This window comes from Nyctibius grandis, chromosome Z (assembly GCF_013368605.1).
Source record: "Nyctibius grandis isolate bNycGra1 chromosome Z, bNycGra1.pri, whole genome shotgun sequence".
NCBI lineage: Eukaryota > Metazoa > Chordata > Aves > Nyctibiiformes > Nyctibiidae > Nyctibius > Nyctibius grandis.
In genome coordinates this window covers 78,456,435-78,473,809 of record NC_090695.1, presented here as the reverse complement: position 1 = coordinate 78,473,809, position 17,375 = coordinate 78,456,435, and the positions used below count along the sequence as shown (strand labels likewise).

General features: G+C 37.9%; 1 protein-coding gene across 1 annotated transcript in view; it reads right to left on the bottom strand.

Moving 5' to 3' along the window:
• The window catches only part of MCTP1 (multiple C2 and transmembrane domain containing 1), a 276,216-nt gene that overhangs the window by 113,020 nt on the left and 145,821 nt on the right, over positions 1–17,375 (bottom strand). The window contains exons 8-9 of the mRNA XM_068422462.1: positions 16,262–16,392; positions 4,352–4,538 (exon numbers count right to left, since the gene is read on the bottom strand). Coding sequence (XP_068278563.1) covers positions 4,352–4,538; positions 16,262–16,392 — 318 coding nt within the window. The remainder of the gene's footprint in view (positions 1–4,351; positions 4,539–16,261; positions 16,393–17,375) is intronic.

The window sequence follows — 17,375 nt, the reverse complement described above, 5'->3', positions numbered from 1 at the left end:
TTTTTGCAATACCTACATATATTAAGAAGAGGAAGAGAAAATTAAAGAGTAGCCTAACATTTGCATTTATTCATCCAACATAGTTTTAGAAAGCTGCTTCAAAAGTATGTTCTGTTGCTGCTCTTTTTTCAAACAACTAAAAGTAACAAACTGGGAGTATTGTACCAGCAGTTAGGTATGATATGCCAAAATTCTCAAGCTCTAACTTCGAATATAATTTAAAAGCTGCAGAATTTCAAATGCTAGAACATCGAATGCAACTTTGAATCTGCAATCAATTAATAACAGACTTGTCATAATAATTTAGTTTTTAGATAACTTAGGGGAGGAAATTGAAAGAGGAGACTAAAATTAGATTTTCAAATCAATTTTAAATCATTCATATATATGGCCTAATTTTTTGTTGTTTTTGCAAGTCTTGTTCATAAATACTAGCATGTATCTTTATTTTGAAGTATTTTAAAATCTGGACTCATGCATTTATTGCCTGTGGCTTTTTCTAAAATTTTAATGTAGTGCAGGTGAAACCTTTTCCACTGCTTATGATAATGTCTAGATTTCTAGAATATGCAAATATCAGGTAAAACGTCAAGTCAACAATCTTTAATTTATTATGAAGGCAAAAATCGACTGTTATGGAAAACCAGAATAAATAACATCACTGATCTGAAAACCGCAGGTGCTGCTTAAATGAAATATTAAATGTCAGCTTGCAAAAACTACAGTATGTTTACACATAGATAACCTATCCATTAAAATGTTGGACACATAATATGCATCCCTGTCTTTTTATTAATAAGACAATTCTAACAGTCAAATCACACTCTGATATTAATTTCCCAAGCCCCAACTGACCATTTACTGTTTACAGTGAAGGTTTGACCTTGGCATTCTGAACTAAGGAATCCAGTTAAGTGTAGTACCCCACATGCTACACACATACCAATACATTCATGCACGTTATCACAGGATAACGGTTAATAAATTTTTATCATTTTTAATATGTTAATCATCAGAAATATGGCTTAAAAATACTCATGGTCAACTTTATTCAGCACACACTCAATCTCCTGCTCATGTGCTCACAAGCTGAGGGTGGCAGAGACGGTGTGGCAGAGAGCACTGTTATAATTCAAAAGCATGTTGGCACCATCCCTCATTTATTATAATAACGATCAAGGTTTGGAAGCTTCTTATCAGAACTGGTACCACAACAGAGATAATTCTGCTCTAATACCATGATGAAAGTGAAAGGATTTACCAAAACGTTTCCACATTTTACCCAAGTTTCCCAATGACTGAAACAAACGCCAAGCTTCAGAAAGAAAACAAAGCAAAAACCAAACACAGAGCAAGCCAACCGACTGCCCCCCTTCCTGCAGTGCCATACAGTCCCGTTTACAAATTTCATCCTGGTAAGCTCACTCTGCAAAGAGGCACCAGTGCTGTGTTTCACTTTGCTACCTTTGTTAACATCCCGCAGGATAATTATTTTTGAACTTTTAGTTCCAGCAAGTCGGCTGGCTTACATTCATCTACTGCACATTGTGACTGCAGAGACTGCTGGAAGCGTGTACAATGCCACGGCAGAGACTCTGGGAGAAGCAAATGACTTTAATAGATTACTTTAAATACATAACTTTACGTAATGATTTATCAGATGATATTCTGTCTTCTTATTTATGATTATTGTTGAAGGCCTCAAAACCTGCATGGTTTCTGAAGCCTGAAATTTCCATAGCAGAGGAATCCACGATTTGCTGTGAATCTTTTCAGCCCTCAATAGATGGGAAAAGATTGAAATGCTCTGGAGATGAGTCCTCTTTATTTTTTTAATGAAAGGCTGTATAATATATTTTCTGTATGGCTGCAGCAGCTGTCAGGGAGAGCATCTCAGTTCAGCTCTATTATGGGAGAAGCAATACCCCATCCTATGGCATCGAGATACACTGAGGGGCCAGTGCTGATTGACAGCTTGTCACCATGACGTCTTATTCCATCTCTGTTATGGAGAAAATTAATGTCACACCACCAGCCTTATGACTCGCTGTCATCTTAGAACTGCTCACCTTTTATCAATGCTCTAAATAACATTTCAAGCCCATCGTCTCATGGTGGACAATCTGGTCAAGGGACATTAAATCGTATGACTGTGAAATGTCATAATAAAAATGGAATGCTAACAACTTCTTCTCTAAACTAGCTCCTCTGGTTTTTAAACTGTGACAAGGGGGACTGTGGGTTCAGCACACCCGTTCTGAAAAGGTCATACAATCTCTCTTGGTCTGTACCCATTAATGCACCCCCCTCCTCACCCCAAAAGGAATTAATCTTTTCAGACAATTGTGGTAAAATAATGGTTCAAACAGTAATGCCTGTTTAATTTGTAAGGCTCTGATGTTCAGCTACAAATGGTTAAATGACAGTAATAGAGTCATTTTCCAAGGCTATTTGATCTGATGGCAAGGTCAGCTCATTAACTGTTTTTGGCTGCAGAAAGGGTGCAAAATACATTTCTCAAATGGAAGCTAGATTTTTTAAGAGGATAAAAAATAAACCCCAAAATACAGCCACTCAGTGGGGAACTAAATCTTGCTGATTGCACACTCTTTCTTTGTATCGGTTCTGAAGTAGAGATACAAATATCAAAGACAAATCAAACATCAGTGAAAATAAACTATTTGAATTTTGCTAATCCTTGTAATTTCTTTGTTCTTATGTCCACTGGTCATTTCAATAAAAACAGTAAAATTTATCAAAAAGGTATATCGATGGTACAATTTTCAAAAACACATAATGAGAAACTCATGCCTCTGCAATAAGAACATCTTCCAAAAATAGAAATGTTTTTAAATGCATACAGTAATGTAAATGTAAGAAAAGACACATATCCATGAATATGTAAGAAACAGAAATAAATAGATCAATCTTACATCACATAATTACGCTTTACACTAGGGACAAAAAATTGAGAATATAGGCAAACCGATTAACAATACACAGTCATAACGTATTTCTATACTGCTACTAAATTATCAAAACCATCAGTATCACTCAACTGCCATATCATCACACACAATAATCCACAGAAATACGGTATTGTTGCACTTGGTAGCAAGAAGTATGTCACCTCAAAAACGTATCCATCAGAAATTTATTATAAAGATCTATTCTGACATCCACAGGCTGTCTTGGTGGATTCCAAAACGTGCAAGAACTCTCTTAATTGTAATTATTTTTCAAAGGTGGTGCACAATACCTTAGCTCTCAGTTGGTATAGGAATATTATGTTTAGCCTCACTAAGTCACCTCTATTAAACTGTGTTTATGATAACACTATTGGTGTATGAGTTGTACAAGCATTAGCAGACAGCTGATTCAGTGGAGATAGCCAGAATAAATTTGCTGAAGCGCACATCCTGCTAATCTGTTTGAAGAATATTGTACAGCATTAGTACTAGCACTTCATGTTATCTGCACAGCCTGATAAGGTACATCTTTATTAAATTCAGTTATTGAAAGGATGTCAGTCATGGAATAGGAATATTTTAAAATCTAAAAAAAAAAAATTAAGCGGCTCTTTGTTAGTCAGAGCTTGGTTTAATGGCTAAGTGTCTAGAGAAGCCTTTCTAAACACCTGGCAGCATTGTACAATAAAAGCTTTGTAATTTTAAGTGGAAATAGCTTTTTTTTTTTTTTTCTTTCTCCATGTGTAGTGAGACAGTTACTTTCAGTGATTTAGGTATTAGCAAATGCTGGAGTAAGAGCTCCCCTCTCTGTTGCTTTGATAAAACTACACAGATTCTGTATAATGTGAGGATGCTGGGAAATGAAAATAATTTGCTGCAGAATATTTTGAAATGGAAATATTGTTTAAAACAATTATTTCGATGATACAAAATAGTGCTCCAGCCTCTAATATGGAGACAAAAAAAAAGTTTTCCTGCTCTTTAGTAGATGCTCAAAAAAAAGCCAAAAACAATTGACACATCAAACCATTTGGCATAAGTACTCACTAGAAACTGTACAGTCACTGAGTGACCCCTTAGTTATTTTGTGATTAGTAAAAATTATCTGCAAGGCAGTAAAATTAACTTCTTTATGGCACATAATCATATCAAATAGCTGAATTATTATGTAAAAAAAATACCTTATTGTATAAAAATGATTTGTAGCCTTCTTGATGTTACCCGTATCAGCCATGACAATATTAGTAACTAGTTTAAATGGCGGTCATCGGCTGACTGTGATAAGGATATAAGCGATATATTTAGATTTTTTCCCCCTGCTAGTTATTATTTATATAAGCAAACATTTTGCAATTAAAGAGCAAAAGAGAAGAACTCCATACATATCTCTTCAGTATCTCCTCTCGCTCCTTCTGGTCCTCCAGGGAGCTGACGGAGAGGTCAGAGATAGTGACTGCAGCTGAGGCTGTGAGAGTGACCAGCAACACCAGGCATCCCTCTCCCTCCTCCAGCGGCATCTCCAACTTGTGGGTTTGTTCTTTACTCAGGGTTGACAGGTCAACCTGACACCTAGAAACAAACATTCTCCATCAGCATGTGGTTTTCTTCACACCAAATGAGCACATTGGCTTACTTGCATTCAGCTGGACAAAAAAACAAAACAGCAGAAATTCCTTCCCAGCTTCTGGAAGGATTTCTCTTCAGCTTCAACCCATGCTGCTTGCTTGCCTGTTTTCATTTTTTAAAGCTACAACCTGTTACGTGTGTGAACGATGAACATTAAAAAGAATGTACAGACACTAGAAACAAGGTTAACTAATATGCCTTAGTCAAACCCAAAGAGAATTTTAAAAATCCAGCCTCAGATTCAAATTGTACTTTTTAATTAGACCTCTTGTATAAACACAAAAAATGAGTTTTGATGTGAACATTTTTGATACCATTAATCTACCAACAATAAACCCCCTCTCTTAAAAAAAATAAATCTGTGTGAACTTAATTGTGATGGAGTTAACATGACTGAGCATAGAAAAACACGACTTGAACACCACTCAAAAGGCTTAGCTCTCCTGCAGTAAGCTTGCATGGCTCAGGGTCAAAGCTTCATGCAGGCATCCAGGATAAAATTTGATGCCACAACCCCCTATATAATAAGATGTCTCACATTGTAATGAGCAGGGACTGCTTATAACTGTGCAGAGTGGCTGCAGCCAGTCCACCCTTTCTGAATAACCCTGGCTACACCATGCACTGAGCTAATGAAAAACGGCTCCACACGTACCAGCCAGCAGAAATAGCTTTGCAATGTCCTTAAAATAAAAGGCAGAGCATGGAAGGAAAAACAGTATCACTGCTAACAAAGAGCTGCCCATAAGCTTTTAATTAAAACAATACCACCTTAGGGTTAGTAATTAGTATGTGCACAGCTTATAAGTTTTAATATTTTAATTTGTATAATTCACAAGTTTCAACTTTCCTAGACTGCAACTCTGAGCGCGTCTAGAAATTCAATGCCTGTGTCAAATCTAATGTCGGCTTGCACTGCACAGGAATTTCTGTGAAAAAGCACTATTTGGAATACTGCTACTTGTAGCATCCCCCAATAACGTTTTGCCAATTAATTACTCTAAATAAAAACAATAACAATATTGAAATAAAGTAAATGAATATATTCCACATACTGTTAAGCCACGGAATGCGCTACTTTTAACAGTGATTATTTAATGTGACAAGCACATGTTCTATATGCCACTCTCACTAAACTAAACATCTAGCAAACTCTTTTCATAAAATGTCAATTGATTTTGAAGAGAAAGATAATGTGGTGACCGCAGGGCCAATAAACAGAGAAAAAGGTGGCAGACATGAATAAATAGCCATTTAAGGACAGGAAATAGCCAATTACGAGAATAAATGCGGTCTTATAAAATGGGTGTTGTGCTATCACAGGCAGATCAGATTTGCTACAGAAAATTTTTCTTTTAATTTTTTATTGTTTAAACATTTACTGTCTGTTGAGCAGCTGTCAAAATTAAACTACTGCAAAGCTCATACAGTAACAAGGTTCAATTATTTTACAATGAAAAAAATTCTGGACTGACATAGCATTCTGAGCTTAATGTTTACCTCTTATTTTGGACTCTGGATGATAAGGAGTGAGAAATGAAATTAACAAGAAGGAACAACTAAAGCTGTAGCTGTCCATGCAGGCTGACGGTCAATACAAGTTTTGCACATGTACATAGGCTATCAAATTTTTATTTAGGCTGCAGTGAGGAGTATAAAGCTCTCCTTAAGATAACAAATATTGTAAATGAACCATTCAAAGCTGGAGTAGGTTAAGATGCCCTTGGTGTTAAATATTCTTTGATAGTGTATTTCAAAAGAGATACCCCTCAAAAATATGTCTCTGCAAGAGCATTGTGATTTTAACCAACAATCATTGAAAGAACCAGTCTAAACTCTGTTACAGTCAGTAAAAGAATCAGAAAGTCAATTACGATACAAGTAATGCAGAAATATTCAACCCCTCACTCAAAATAGGCAACAAAAGTTACCTCCACCGGAACAAAAAAAAACCCTACATGCATCAGAAAACTGCAGTGACTGCACAATTACAGGGTTTACATCAGAGCTACAAGCTCCAAGTTCTCCAATTCTTGAAGTTATAGCACTTTTGCAACATTAGTAGTCCATGCTATTTTTTATCTAGGCTAAAAGAAGCAACGAACGATTCTATTTTACCTGTGCATCTTTCCTACAGCTACAATAGCACCTAGAACATCTAGAACAGATTACCTGACAAATATGTCTCTATTGCCTGTTTGATAGATCTCCACGAACAGCCCATCCCCAGCTTGTTATTTCCTAAAACCATAAGTGTAGAGAGCGGTCTGGAAACTTTTCCCAGTGAAAGCCTTAACCATTTTACAGGAAAAATATCCTCTAATGGGCCCTCAGATAATTTGATTAAAAAAACAGAGTTATTCCATCAAGCAGAGTCACCATCGTGCTTTATGGAAATCTAGGTTAAGAGCGTCTCTGTGCGTACATGGCCAGGTGAACACGCATTTCCCATCCTGTGCCAGGTCCCCTCCTCTGGCCCCGCAGGAGATGCACGAGTCAAGCGCATCAGTGACACATGCACTTCAGTCAAAAGAAGAGACTTCCCAATTTACAGCTGCTATAAGAAAAATTGTCATTTTTTCCATTAATAGTTGAGTTTTTCATGGAAAAAAAATAATCAACTTTGTTTTCTCTCACAACAAACTTTCCTGCAAAAAAAAAAATAAACTATTTTTGTTGTATCAACTTTGCCCTTAGCAGATCTTTGCATGGGACCAAAACAGTGAAGGCAGGCTGGTTTTACTAAGGCATTACCTAAACACTAACCCTATCCTAGAATAACCTTTACAGACATCAGTAGGAAACCCACAAAACTCCTTTTTGGATTAGATTTCCTTGCAAGCACTGAAGTTAACAAAATACTTCTAAAGATAAATAGCTTTGGAAAGTTCAAGTTGACTATGCCCCTTTACATTTTACTGAGAGCATGTACAGGTATTCCAAGCTTTAAAGCTTTAGCAATGCTGACTTTTACATCAGTTAAGATGTTCTCTTAAAAGACATTTGTCACCTACAACTGTTTCCATGGAGAACAAAGATGCTTTGAGGATGAAGGTGAACTTGAACATTACCAGAAAGCGGTGCAGATGAGCATCGTGGTGGTAGAAATTTTTGTCTTGCATTCTCAAACTGAGGACCATGAAAAATTACAGCTGTTTCAAGAAGGCCATAAGTTGCATATGACTGGCAGCTGTCACACTGAAAGCAGGAGATAATAGTAATTTTGGAGAATTCAATTTCTTATGAAATTACTATTTACACAGTGATGCTGAAAGAAAAAGCTCTCCACCTGTGAAGAGGTCAGCATGAAAAATTATGGCAAAAATAGCCATCAACTCCATAGACAGATTTTCAAGCATGGCTATAAATCACATCTCAGGGAATTTTAGTTTTTAGGGCAGTTTAAGTATTTTGCATTACTCTGCTGCTCCACACTGTAGCTCCCTTCAGTGCACACCTGCATCAGCATTGAAGTGGTGGGCAGGTGCACTGGAACGAGCCCCCTGGCCAGTTGACCCCTCGGGAAGAGGCACAGAGGCATGTCCCTCCAAATCAGCTCTGCGTGTGGACATTATCAGGCACTTGGTGGATCTGGGTTTTCAGGCCCTGAACGATCAGAAGGGAGAAAAACCTTGCAAGTGCCTCAAGCTCATGTGCCAAAGCACCACAGACAAGTCGCTGCAGAAACAGGGTACAGCTCCCATGGAGGAAGACTTGAAGATTCAAGGGGAAATCCACCACTTCTCCGAAACTGTGTTCAGTGTCTTAATTGCCCAAACTGTTAGAAATACATTTCTGATTTATTTTTAATTTGAATATATCTGGCCTTTGGTTCTTTTTATGCCTTTCTTTACTCAGCTGGAAAAGCCTTTAGTGCCCTGTATTTTCTTCTAGTGAAGGTACTCAAATACCATAATCATATCTCTTCTTGATCTTCCTTTTGATATGCTAAACACCTTCAGCTCCCTATACATTTCCTTGGAACACATCTCCTACAGCCCTCAAATGACTTTTTATAACTTTTCTGATCCAGTGAAATTCTCCTGCATCCTTTTTAAAGTGTGGAAGCCAGAACTACATGTAGTATTTTATTATCAGCATGTCTAAGAGGTAAAAATCACCTCCCCTCTCTAGTTCTAACAGAACCTGGAATGTAAGACCGCGTTGGCACCCTGGTGAAATATCCTTGCTAATGAATGAATTACAAAGGTAGCGACATGACATAGAAGGCCTCTTAAAAGCCAGGTGGCCAGGCAAGGGAGAGACAGCAGATAGCGAGATCATTTTCTCACATGACAAAATAAAGCATAAAAGAGGAATTGGCACAATCCTAAGTGATAGGGACAGAAAAGCACCACTTGGCTACAACCCAGGCAACTTAATTATCATCATGACTTGTTCAGGAAGACAGCCTTTTAACTCCACTGTGATCCAGTTCTATGCTGCTCCAAAGGATGCCAAGGAGAGGAAACTGTGCAATTTTGCAATTAGAACTGAGCTGGACACACATCAGAAGCGGCGAGGCATGAACTGCTACAATTTGTGAGACTCTGTATCCTTTATGAGCAGAGTACAATGTTCCAGTAAAACCAAGAAACAAACGGAGAGAGGAAATTCTGCAAAGCACCGACAGAAAATGACACGGCTCAGTGAGACAGGACTGCAGTAACGTGAAGTTCTTGGGAGAACCAGAGCACGGCATTTTTAAGTGTAAAGATAATGAGAAAGAAATAAAATGACAGACCACACGCGATGCTTGTGATAGGTGGTGGGTAGAGGTGACAGACTGAAAACAAGAAAGCTCCCAAAGGAGCTGGAGATTGTAACTCAGTTAAGTGGGACGCTGACTGAGGGGGAGTGTGGTGCCGAGCTCGGGAAGCTGGAGAGGATCCCCGGGAAGCTGGGAGCGCACTGCCTCACTGCAGGGCTCAGCAGGACCTGGGAAACAGTGCTGCCAGGTGCCATGCAGCAACATGTGGAAAGCAGGAAAGAGACCCGCAGTTTGGGGAAAGTCAGTCTTGGTAAGGGAAATGTGAGAGCTGCATGAAATACAGGACAATCTCACCGGTCACTGAGCAATACCTGAATACAGACAAGTGTTTATTGCTGGCTAAAAGAAATACGGTCCATGCCACAAAACCCTGTGGATGGATTTTGAAACGAGTGATTAACATTTTCCTGAGCATAGCTCTTCACAATAAAACTAGAGATTTACTTTTGAAATTGCATAGACAGAAAAAAGTACTTGCAGATGTTTTACGACATGGCATTTCTGACGTTGTTCCCATGGCACAGCCATACGCTACAGACACACGCACTCTTAGTGTGGTCACCAGGGCAATTTCTTCACAGCAAAATTAACACTTTCCTCTGCTAAACCAGTGTATCCCTTTGATGAACATTATGTCTTCCTACATGGTTCTCCCCTCACTAGTTGGTCCAAGCAACTTTGGAAGAGCTTTCACAGGGCTCCAATCCGTGCCTTCCAGAAATCCTTACAAACCCCCACCTACACCCCCAACCACTTTTTACACTTACAGTCATGCTCCTCACATCTAGGCAGCCATTCCACTTTTCCGCCTCCCTTCCTCTATTTTGCCACTCTTACTTCATATAGTGGAATACATTTCCCTATGCAGGAGACTGAGGGTCAGAAGAAGGATCCATAAACATAATCCAGCTTGTGTGCAGCATTCTGTATTTCAGAATACATTGGGGAATACTATAAATTTTACGACAGTACGTGACAATAACAACCGTCAGTAAGAGTTGTAAATAATAAAATATCTGGTAAGAGAAAGTTACTGAACCAAACCAATTTTTTTGGGCTTTCTAGCAGAACAGCAGTGCCTCTGCATTAATAGAAGTAGCAAAACTGTGCAGAGATAGTAAGAAACTATATGTGGAATACCCAAAGGCCAAATTTTGAGATGCAGTATTTACATCTAGCTCCCTTGGACAACAATCAGAAATGGAGACGGCTCAGCACATCTCAGGATTTGTCAAGGGCAGGCCTGCCAGTAGTATTTTTAGATTTTAATGCTTCGGGCAAACCCTTCATTTTACATAGAGAAATGCATCTGCAATAATTTAACTTGAGTCATCATGTATAATCAACAAACTATTATACACATAAAATGCTGGCTGTGTGCATGTCTGTGTTGGCACAGAATTGCTGTGTATTTCACATGTGCACACAGTTCAAAACTCAAATTACAATAGCTTATTGACCATTCTGTTTAAACTTTGAAAATAATATATCCTTTCAAAGTTACTTCAAAGTGCAGAAATTTTCAGATGACCACGTGAAAAAAATATTTGAAAGACCAGCGTAATAAAGCACTATTTACAATTCCAGAGGAGCCCATTTTGTCTCTATAGAGTTTTGCAAAATCAAGAAAACTTCAGGATTCATCAATTTCAACACTAACACAGACTTTTACACCTACTATTCAAAACCTCTTTCTTGGGCAACAATATTTTAAAAATAATATTGCCAGTATTTTAATATAAATCACAGTCTCCACAACATCGCTAGAAAAATCTGGGAAGAAACGTTAGCAGTAGCGTATTTAGTGTCCTTCACTCAACCTTTTATGCATGTTGGAGTACCCATACACAGCTTTACAGCACCACTCTGTTCTCTCTGATAACATTCAGTCTCCCATAGTGAAATTACAGAAATTTCAGTGGGAAAAAAAAAATGAAAAAGACATAAAATATTTTATATAAAAATCCCACATTAGCTTAGAACTTTGAGTAGTGTATCCCTGTGCTTTCAGGTTAACAATGCAGCAGCACAGGTCACATATTGCTTGTATTTATGTGCACCCTAAAAACCCTCTATGGCTTCATTACTATGAAAAAACTAAACAGACAGGACATAGCAGATTAGGTGTTGAAAACCTAAATACTTAATTTGCAACATTTTAACTACTGTATTTCATAACATCCATTATATGCTGTGTACCCATACACTCATGCACACAAAATCGATCAGAATTTTCATGACAATATTCAGAGAGATTACAGGAAATTTCAGTTTGCTACAGATAAAATTAATACATAGCTTTAATGAATATACTATAACAAGGTCTTTTGTTCTTAATTTGCATCAGACGGGAAAAAAGACAGTAGCATCTATAAATACTGGTGAAAATATATATAGATGAAGTCAACAGTAACTTCCTGGCACAAAATATCAGTAAAACTCAATGTCATTTTAAAGATAAACACGCATTTTTCATACCAATAAATAATGCTATAAATCCTGCCGCACTGGATTGCAAATAACTTCAGCTGAATAAAACTGCATGACATGGGATTTACTTATCCTGTATGTTCACAGAAACAACTTGTTCTCTGACAGCACTCATTCTTGGCAATTTATTGCAGCTGTCAGCAGCCAATTTGTTCAGATTACTGCTATGCATAAAGGTGTAACAATCATGAGGATTTATTAGCTGATTATTGTAAAGGTGACAGTCAGGATTGCCTTCAAAAAGGCAGATAATAAGAAAGTTAAATAATTACATGAAGATTAAAATCATTTCACCTTCATTTTGATCTCAGTATTACCTACATAAACTTACTGCAGTGTATGTTTTTAATCACAGGAGTATATTGACCCAATACGGAAGAGAAATTATTTACTCATAGCAAAAATGTGAATATTAAAAGTACTCAAACTGAACAATATACACACATACATAAGTATTTCTACTTATTTGATGAAGCAATGACCAATACCGCTCATGCAAGTCCACATCCTTATTTGAACACAAGAAGGATGCCCCTGTGGCTTTAGCTGCTGGTGCTTTCCAAAAAAAGAACTAGACCTCATGTCTTTGGTCCTGGAATGTTGCTTTTTTAAAAAAATTGTATTCAGAAGAATGTCTGAATTTAATCTCCTGCATGATGAAGCTCAGTTCTGGTCAAGCCCAGTGTTTCCTCATACACATCAGCATATGATCAGAAATACATTTTCCTCTAAGCTTTTGTATGAGGTCTTTTTCCAGACTTTTGAAATCCCAAAATAAACACTGAAATGGTTCTGGGATTTAGGTTTTTTAGAGTATTCTAAGATGGAAGTTCACAAGGTGCTACATCCTTCAAACTCTCATGGAAAATGCACACAATGAACTCAAATGAATTTTACAAACACATAACACTCAAAGTTAAGAATCGAAATCAATCAGTCAGCATCTCCTTTCAAGAACCACCACTCTGAATGTGCCTGGGCACCAAGATGAAGACAGAGCTTTATGCTAGTTCCGTGACAGATGTATCTTTCTCTTTCTCTGAATTAGGATGCCATGCTGTCACTCTCACCCTCTTAATACTTTCCTCTCTCTTACAAGCCACCCATTCCACTTCCATCCTCCTCCTGTAATGCCACCCCAAAGCTAGAATCTCACTTCCATGTCTTCCGCCTTCTCAAACATCTTTCCTTCATCTTCCTTCCCTGAAAAAAAGGATCGTAAGCCCCAGCCCTCACAGTATGAGCACACATGCCATCACCATCTTGTCACATTCCCAGCTTCATTGTGACCCTTACCATGCTTCAGCCTAATGAGTATCATGATACAAGCAGGACCCACAGAAGTCTACGTTCCTGATTTCCCACTTCTTTTATTTCACTGAAGCACAGCTGAGACAGAGTACAATTCCAGGAGAAGTTATGGCATTCTGCTTTGGAATAAAATTTGCAAGTTACAGAGCTTAGCACAGTAAGAATATTTCAACTCAAGGGGGCTTCCCATGCTGTCTTCCAGGAGGAACCTGGAGCGTGTCCCTTCAGCCTTCCACTCGGCAACCCTGTTCTCCCACAGCCAGCTCAGTTTGGAACTGCTGAACCAATTCTAGGGGCGGCACTCCTCAAACAGATTCCCTGGCAAAGCAGCTTCATAATGCCTATTTTGCATGAGAAATTTTGCTGAGCTTCATGCGTGCTCTGTGAGCAGATGAATATGGAGGACACAAAAACCAACACTGGATGAGAGGTGAGAACTGCTCCTTAAACGAACTTTTTCTTCTGTTTTCTCATTTGGTCCACTGTTTCCCTCCATGAGTAGGATCTCTGCAATTAAGCATGGCTTCTCCCTAACCATACTTTGGCCAGGCAGGACATCCTCAAGAAATAATTGTGTTCATTTGCATTTAATAAAAGTATTCCTATATAATATAACCTCTTGCACATTATTCAAGAAAGTGGGAAGATCACAGTAAGATGAAAGGGATTACTTTCCGTTACTTTCCGTCACTGAGCAATGCTAGAATACTACCAGTAAGTCTCTTGTTTCCCTCCCATAGCCTCATTACCACTTTTCCTGGAACCTGAATCAAAATGTCCAATTTATTACATGTGCATTAAAAGTCACAGAGCCTTACTCACGGAGCACGACTCCGTTGTGCTTTACAAAATTAATAGACATTTAGCATAACACACACACACACAGAGCGAGTCTGTAGTGTCTGCACCAAAGTATTTCCAGCTTTTAGAGCAGCCTCGAAAGGAGAAACTGGGGAAGACAGCTCAATGCAAAGTGGAGCTGTCAGGTGTCGGTGATTTTTATCCACAGTGACTGGAAAAGGGCATCAGGGAGGGGGAATATTAAGACCTATTTTTGTATTCAGATTGAGCTTGACAAATGACAAAGTTTTCCATGGAAATCTTCATGGAGAGGAATTTGTTTGCAGGTTGCATTATCCAGAGATAACGTATCAACAGAAGGTGAAATAAGAGAGTGTCTGAAAGGACAAACTGCAGAGGGATTACACATACACCGACAGCAGAGAGGTCACAAAAATCAAGAGCAGCAAGATTTCAGGAAAAATACCACTGATTTTGTTAAAATCTGTTATATACTGCAGAAGCACTACAGATTAGCTTTGTCCAAGGAACATCTTTTTTGGTATATACAAGAATTACGTCTATTTGGAAAATGATAGAAGACAAAACAAAACAAGGTTCTCCCACTGAAAAATGCTAAAGGTTTCATGCATTCTTCTCAGAGAGAAGATTTCTCATGCTATCAAATTTTTTGGGCCTAAATAAAATGTAGAAATCATTTGTTACTTGCATAATGGCATGCAGTTACTAAAAAGAAATAGATGCACACTTAAGACTTACAACTTTTTTAGGTATCTGAAAAGCTACCTAAGCAGCTCATGTGTTTGAAGTTACAAATTTTCCTTCTCTAATTTCTCTGTCACATTCTGATTTAGGTTTCAAGTGCCTTGGAGAAAAAAATGGTGTCTTTTGTTTTATGCAATGCTCTTAAAAAGACTTTATAATTACGGGTAACAGTAACAACTAAGTGCTGCTCTCATGACTGTTCTGAAAAATCACACACGAAAACTCTGAACCTCACCATCTTTTGGATAAGAAGGTTAAAGTTAGGCAGAAAACAGGAATAATTTCCCAAGGTATACCATGTGTTGACACAGGGGTAAATGATTATGTTACTTCAGAAAAATAGGTATTGTTACCATAACACGCCGACTGAAATCAAGCAAGTGAAAAATACACTGTAAACTTCAAATATAAACACAACCACCCCACCCATAGGGTTTCATCATATAAAATAAAATCCTACCACATAAACTTTTGAAAAGTGGTTTTGTCAATATATAAAGGTGTTTCCTTGTCACAGACTCTGTATATATTCTGAGTTCCCACAATTTATGGTAGGAAATAAACTCAGAATATTATCCAACTGATCTAATTTGATAAAGAAAGCCACTATCGTAAATGGAACGACACAGAGGAAAAGGTCAGTAGAAACATAACCACATTGACAACAAAAGTACACAGCTCGGTCTGAGGGATTCCCATTCCTGATTTTAACTACCAAAAAAAGTAATTCTACTAGTTAATGGTATCAATGTCCTAGTGAAAGCACCTACAACCTATACTCTAACAAACAATCAAAATATATAGGATTAATAACAATTACTACTATTATGACTGTATGGATATCAATTAAAGTACAATGTAAACAAGTATCTGAGCTTTCCAAATAGCACCTACTTTGTAGTATCTATAAGCTCAAGACAGTTTTTTCCCCTATTAGCTAACAGCTAATGCCATTGTTATAAAACACTAGCATCTTTCTTCTTCCTACACAGCAAAATGGAGTGTAACCACACAAATTTATACTATTTATTGAACTCTAAGACAGATCTCAGAGACTTACTTTTCCTGAAAATGAATTAGGTGAATGATCTTATTTCTTTGCCCCAATAGCTGTGTGCAGTCCTTCAAGTCTCTCATTTCATTTACCAAGTATATTAAAAATAATTTTGGTCTTATGTGCCTATTACAAGTCATGAGAGGCATTTCTCCCCCAACTCGGACGTTGCCATATGGAACCTCCTGCATCTTGATTATCGCACTAAACGTAGGATTTTTGTTTTGGAAAACCAGTCTATCAATTGGTAAAAGCTGCCACCTACTGGTTGATAAAAATTATTTTACACCATCAAAGTAAAGAATTACATCAATGCAGCAAACTGTACTGACACTTTGTAAAAAATCCTCCCCCACCTTCAAAAAAAAAAAAAAAGCAAGAACAAATGGTCATAAGAAATAGTTTCAACAGCAAGGCTCATTTTAATCATCTGCTCTCATCCCCAGAGAACAAGAAGGCTGTAATAGCACAAACCTGCCAATAAAATCATCCTTTTTGCCAGCATCTTTGTCCCACACGGTAATATCAATAATTCCACCTCGTTCTTCATAGAGATGAAAGTCAAACTGCTCCCTCCACTGAGGATTCAAAGTTTTTGGCACAATCTGAAAGGAGAGCAAAAAGAAAGTCATCTTGCATTGTGCAGGCATGCACTTTCTTGAATTGTAAATCCGATCTTTAGAGCCTGTTCAGGAAGTTTTTTTCTATTTGCAGTACCAGTATCTTAAGCAGTGGGAATTAAAAAATATAATTAGAAAAGACTACTGGCCAGTTCTCTCATGCCTCTCTGACATAACAGCAACCTCCAAAATCCTGCAACCTGTCACCTTCAGAAACCTCCTGAACAAAGGATTTACCCTGGGAATGGAACCATTTTTCTGTAGAATAATTATGCCCTCTCTTGAGTGACAGTTAGCGTCAAAGTTATGTGTCTGAGCCTAAAGGAAAACAAAGCACCTCCAATGACAAGTAGATGACGACTGTAAGTATTTAAACAGAAACAATTTTATCATGTCCTCGTTCCCCAGCTGCAGTAATACTGGGAGAAAGATGATAGTACAGTTTACTTTTTATGGAATAATACTTTTCTATTTCAAAACCATATTTTAGTTCCTTTCCTTTGCAACTCAGATGAAAGTAGCTTTCTCAATCATTTTCAGCCCAGTTACTTCTGACAAAAGAAGTAACTTCAATGGGTTTCAGTCCATGTACTTCTGACCACGCTCTGCAGAACAGAAAGCTTGCAGATTTTTCTACCATAATGCAAAAGCAGTAGTCACAGTAGTCATATCTGTCCTGAGCAAGAATGGGAACTGTCTAGTACCTTTCCTATGAAGCAATCGCTACTTTCTACATCCATGAGTTCCATTTGCTTGAAAAAATGGAAGTATCAGAGAAGATTAAAACGCAGAAATGCTATGAAAACTGTTAAGTCACAAAAGCATGAAATTTAATTCCTTCTAATTTCAGACTAATTCCCTCAGGCAGGCTCAGAGGTCTGCAAATGTGGCACCTAAACGCTCCTGGCCTCTTCCTCACGTTGCCATTTGTCTGACTGTGAAAACCATGCGGGCTGTTCATGGCCATT